The 6,096-nt window shown below is 30.7% G+C and overlaps 2 protein-coding genes across 2 annotated transcripts in view; one reads left to right on the top strand and one right to left on the bottom strand.

Annotated features, from left to right (window-relative positions):
• LOC129289123 (uncharacterized) overlaps positions 1-601 on the top strand; it is a 1,294-nt gene extending 693 nt beyond the window's left edge. Inside the window, exon 3 of the mRNA XM_054925933.1 lies at positions 593-601. Within this exon, the coding sequence (XP_054781908.1) occupies positions 593-601 (9 nt within the window). The remainder of the gene's footprint in view (positions 1-592) is intronic.
• A 1-nt stretch (position 602) lies between these two features.
• On the bottom strand, positions 603-1,651 carry LOC129289122 (uncharacterized). The gene is made up of 3 exons (XM_054925932.1): positions 1,228-1,651; positions 1,011-1,181; positions 603-781 (listed from the first exon to the last, which is right to left on the bottom strand). Exons 1-3 carry the CDS (start codon positions 1,649-1,651, stop codon positions 603-605), a joined length of 774 nt encoding a protein of 257 aa, XP_054781907.1.
• Positions 1,652-6,096: the final 4,445 nt, after the last annotated feature.

Genomic DNA, 6,096 nt, shown 5'->3' with positions numbered 1-6,096 from the left:
GTATTAAAAGCATAATATTTTACAAACCCTAATAATTAAATGCAATATTCTAAAATAATTTAAAACATAACCTAGTAATCTAAAAGATTACATTTATTTAAATCAAATCCTAAAATCATTGTAATAAAATAAAAATCTTAAATCCAATTAATTGCATATCCAATCATAAAGATCTATAAATATACTTCTAAAAACTTGAGAAAATAGAAGAAATAGTTGATAGATGCTTATTGATCTTAGTACTTCACGATATGTCTTGGAAATTTTACACTTCTTCTGGACAATATCTCGAGCTATTAAACCTAGTTATTCTCAAGGTTCACAATGATTTTTTGTCTTGTGATAAATGGTATAGAGACCAAAGACACAATTTTGCTATAGCCAAATGCAGTGGGGTATCTCCATTATGGTCTCTCTCATTTCACAGTTTCAGGACGGATCTTTGGTTTCCCAATAAGTATTTTACTATCTGTTTTATCCACACATTGCCGCCATGTGAAATGTTACGACCTTATTACTGAGCAAAAGTCCAACCTCAAACCATTCTAGTTCAAGAAATTTTTTGACCACCTTAACATGACCCATTTTGCAGGCAAGGTGAATTAGAAGATTGCCCTTGGTTTCGTTGAAAAGCGATTCTTAGACTTTCTAAACATTATACCAACACCTTCCACATAACCAGCGTTTGCGGCATCATGATGAAGGGGGGTGTTGCCCTTCTCATCTCTCTGATACCTTAGCTCTTCTATCATATTCACTATCCTTTTCAATAGATCTGCACCTTCAAAAACAAGCATATACATATAAAAGGTGAATGAAAGAGAAAACAAACACAAAAGCACTAGGCTAATTAATTAATTAATTAGTAAAATACACGCAAACCAGGTTTTCGTTTTGACGAGGTGGCATGAAGTGGAGAGTCTCCATTTGAAATGTCGTTGACTGAGCTGAATGGAATTTGCAAGAGACGCTCAAGAACTACCTCATTTCTCCGTCAGGACTCCAAATACATTGGTGATTTACAACCATGCTTGGAGTTCCAAGTCCAATAGGAGCCTGCTGATCTGTAGGAGTGTGTTCATCACTTAAAAGGACATTATTAACTCCCTCAAGATGCTTGGACAGAACTGCTTCGTGCAAAGCTGTGTTCCCATAGTTATTCTCTGATGTTACAAATTGCCCTATATCAGTCAATTCAATCAACCCAGATAGACCTGAGCTCTTTACATTTGGACAGAATGACATTCATTGCTTCAATGTTATTAGCCCTGGCAGCAACATGGAGTGGACTGTCACCTTTCCTGTTTCTCTTATTCAAAAGCACAGGAAAGTGTTGAGCAATCAGCTCTACAACTTCTGGTTTCCAGAATTCAGCAGAAACATGGAGCAACGAATCACCTGCGGGAGCAACATGATTGAAGATGATGGATACATGAAATTGGTTTTGTGTACATACCTTCTCTAATTCATCGACAAAGGTATCTACATCTGTATTCCGATCACGAACAACCTTGTACAGCTCGTAATCCAAAATGTCTTCATTCTCGTGACAAAATCTCCGATGATCGATTGATGTACTGAACTGCCTGTTCATGAGCTGACGCACCTTTTCGTTGCATCGCTCCCTCTGGCTGGAATCATACGCTGCCATGTGAATTGATATGATTTAAATTTCTCAATGCGAACCAAGATGTTAAAGCTGGTAATTGTTTCCCAAGTGCAATTTAATTCAGCATAAGGAAGCTTTATATAGCTTTGCAAACTCATGTCCCTTGGACCAGTCATCAGGCTTCTGTTAAGATCACCCCACAAACTGATTGGAATATTAAGAATCTTTCTAATACCGATAAACAATTTATTTTAAAAATAAAATCAGTTTTCATAAGTTGTTAAAAGGAAATTCCAAAAGCTATGCCCTAACTAATTCAAATCAAATCCTTGGACCAGTCAGGACCTTTGTTAAGATGAGCAAGCCTCGAATTACATGAACATTACTTTTTGTTAGTCATGCTTAGATATTATGTACCATGGGTCATTAACCATTCTTTTACCAATTTTTTTTTTAAAATGGAAATTGAATTAGTCTGAATAGGTGAATTTCCCAGGAGAAATTGCTTTTCAGAAGTGGACAGTTCGCAAATTTATATCTATATTATATATTTTTAGTAGTGTTATTTTTAGTTTCCAACAATTTGTACAACTCCCTACCGCAAGTGCGGATGAAATTTGTGTACCCTGCTGCAAACTCACTTTGAAATTCACCTTTGCATTCTTGAATTAAATTAGTGTTGGAACCTTAAAAACAAGACTACTGGAAAAAGTATAAGATGTATATGAAATTTGCATAACCCTGCCACTAAAAAAGCCGCTAATCTAACCTACACTGAAATTGAAATGATATTATAGCACAATTATTAAGTGTTGTAATGGTTATTTTGAAAATTTATAGTATGTTTTGAAAAAATAGTTTTTGCAAAATATCATTATTATGTTTTAAGGTGTAATCATTATATTTTTAAAGTGCCCATAATAAATAAATTACTTTATATTTATTTTAAGGTAAAATATCCATTAAATATGAGTAAATATGAAAATATGATGTTAATTTAAAGATAATTAACTATTTTATTGAGAGGTGAAATTCGATTAAAAATACCTTATATTTTTTTTGAAGGGAGTACATAAAACCTCTATTGTATATTTGAGATTTCATTTCTATCTATCCAATAATTAATTAACTGTTAAGTTTGACTTATAAACTTTTAATTTAACTAAAATATCCCTCTTTAACATAAAAATTTTCTAAAAATCTATATTTGCCTAAAAAATATTTTTTGTATACAACTAAAAAATATAGTATAACTTTTTGTTCATCACACAACATAAATGATGTAAGTTTGGGAGATTATATAAATAATTTAAATTTAAAATTTTCAAACATGTTTTTTACAATGAAATTATGTAACTATCAAAATAATATAATTTAGGATTTTATTAGGGTGAGGGGTAAATTAATAAATAAAATTTGTTGAAATAAAATTTTAATTTAATAATAAGTTTTGGAATCTTTTTAGAAGATTCCTAACAGAATTAATAGATTGGACTAAGTTATACGTTTTCAAAATAAAGAAGAGATCTGTATAATTAAGGCAAAATAGAAGAGTGGTTAGAGTATTTTATTCTAAATAAAATGGTAGCTTTGGATTATGTTAAAATAATTCTATGTTAAGGACCGGAAACAGTAATGAATATAAAACTCCAACTGCTTTCCATGTATGATTCTCAAATACAAAGACGAATATAGAATTAATAATATTAATAACTATAATATATAATATATATAATATTTAATTTAGGAATTAAGAAATAATATACTACACCCACTTTTTTTCAGGCCCTTTCTTCTTGTTCTTTCTCTATATCGGAACTTAAAAGCACTGAACATGTTCTTATTTGCCTATGTTATTTTTTACTTCAAGTTTCTTAACTATGTTTTCAATTAAATTGGACTTGTATATTAATTTTAATGTTGTTATTATATTGTATTATAGTTGATAAGTTCTCTTACTTACTATATATTATAGTTGGTAAATCAAGTTGTATATATAAATGCTTTGTGCTAAAATATATTTAAAATCTTTATATTTTGTTGGAATGGAGGATAGGAGAGGAAGAAATTTTAATAGAAGAAAGATGAGAGAAGGAGAGGTGATGGAGGGGAAGGGGGGAGCGAGGAATCCCTCCAAATTCTCTCAATTTAGAGAGGAGAGCAAATTTCCTCCATTATGTTTTTACTGAACATGGGGATGCGGAGACCCTTCAATCGCCTCCATTTTTTCCATCCAAATGACAAGAAAAATTTTATTAAAACTTTTCTTTTCATCGTCTTGCTCTCTTCCAATCAAATATAGTAGAACTAGAAAGCATATTTAAGAGGCCAAGCTAAGTTTTAAATAGATTTAGGTTTAGGCCATTGAAAAATGTCTTATATACACTTCAAACTAGCTCAAGTTTTTAATCTTTCATACAGACTGTGACTTATTTAGTCAAAACCTTTCATCCCATATAATTTAAATGCTTAATCATTCATGAACCTTCTTCAATGTGGGGAAAAAAAAAATTCCAACACGGAACGTACCATTGACGTCTCTAGTCAATAGCTTGCACCGACATGGTCCATAACGTAGTTCTATGTGTAATCAACGTCTTTTCATCGATAAAATTTGTAGAATTAAAGAACCCACTAGTAATTATGGCCTACACTTTAATTGCTACAAATGCATTACCTATTTTGAATTTTCACAGAAAGTTAATGCATTTTCCAGGAGACAATATGTGCTCATTCTGAGAGACACAGTGTCAACAACACTTTACTTTTGATACATTATTTTCAAAGTCTCTGTTCATCTGTCATATTATCATATTGTCTTTATCTGTTCATTTTCAACCCGTTCGAAGGATCAACTTGACTGATTGAACAAAAAACATGATACTATTATCCCCACCGCGACAGGCTGGAATAAACTAAGTATTGAAAAAAAGATTCTATTATATTTCTTTCGTAGGATCATTTCAAAGTCGCCTTCTTGGAGATGTTATTTTCACCAACGAATTAGAGAACATAACTAATATTCCAGTCACTTTGTGTAAGTGACGCGTAAAAATTGTCTAATCCGCACGTAGTTGAATTCACGTGATTTGCATTTATACAGTAAGGATATAAACGCTCCTTTCTGCTGAATTAAGGTATTTCGCCCAAACACCCCAACAATAAAATTTAAGACAGTTAAGGTATTTCGTCCAAATATACGAACAATAAACATAATTAAATATTAATTAATTGTCTTAAAATTAATGAGATTTGTAAGTTTTTTTTTCATTTTGATGAAAATGTTAGGAGTGATTTATAAATAAAAATAGAATAATACTTTTAATTATGGGTGTAATTAATAATATTTTTTTTTTAAAAAATATAAAATATATTTTTGATATATCCTTAAATGATGTGTAAGACTCAAATATATAATATTTTAGTATAAAATAATGTAACACTTCAATAATTAATTAATATTTAGTTATATTTTATATATTTTAAAAATAATTTTTTTTATCCAGGCATTTGGGCTAATAAGCAAGAACATAGAAAAGCTATCTTTCTTGTAAGATTGGCCCTGAATTTTTTCAGGTGGGTTCAAGTTAACCCATCGGTCTTGGCCCAAATTACCGGTTTTAGTGACAAGGGAAGAAGGGAAGAGAAATTATGGAGTACAATTATATATTGAGATGGAGTCATAGTAGACATAATCCGCCACACATGTCACATCAATTTTTTTATTTTTTAAATATAAGTATAGAATTTGCTTGATAGAAGCCAAGTTCTATACTTTTTTGAAAACAAAAATTCGCATAGAACTTGGGATAATAGGAGCCAAGTTCTGTATTGTTGCATAGAAAAAATAATTGAAACTCGGTGTCATTGAAGCCATGTTTTAAAATTTGTAGTATTTGGAGAAATATTTTTAAAAGTATAGCATATTCATAAATAATTTTTTTTTGTTATAGTATCATGGTCAAATTATCATTAAATTGTCTATTAGGGCAAACAATTACCAAACCCCATGTTAGGACTTGCACTTTGTCTTTTTTCCTTTTCAAATATCAAAATTCCACACATTTTTTTGTCCTATCTTTTATCTAGTCAATGTCTTTGCTCCACTTGCTTCTGTTCCACATATTTCTCATCAAACCTCATCATTTTGTATAGAATAATAAAAGTAATATGAACATAAGCAAAATTTCCACAAAGCAGATGACAATACATAATGTTACTTTGAAAAGTTCCAAGATCAAGGAATATTGCTGGAAAGAGAACCAAAGAAGGGGGAAACGCCGAGAGAGAACAGAGAATTTTTCCACTAACGGACAAGTCTTCTTTGTGATTATGAATTATAATAAGGCAATTAAGCACAATAATGTTTGAAAGTAATTTTCTCTCTACATCAAGAGAAAAAAGGTTTATGTAGAGACCAATATTGTCAGAATTGGATCAGGTATTGAACTGATTAGGGTACTGGTTCATTAAATCGTAATCAGACT

This window comes from Prosopis cineraria, unplaced genomic scaffold (genome assembly GCF_029017545.1).
Source record: "Prosopis cineraria cultivar Desert tree isolate PC_DT_omini unplaced genomic scaffold, ASM2901754v1 PC12, whole genome shotgun sequence".
NCBI lineage: Eukaryota > Viridiplantae > Streptophyta > Magnoliopsida > Fabales > Fabaceae > Prosopis > Prosopis cineraria.
This window is presented reverse-complemented; position numbering and strand designations above follow the sequence as displayed.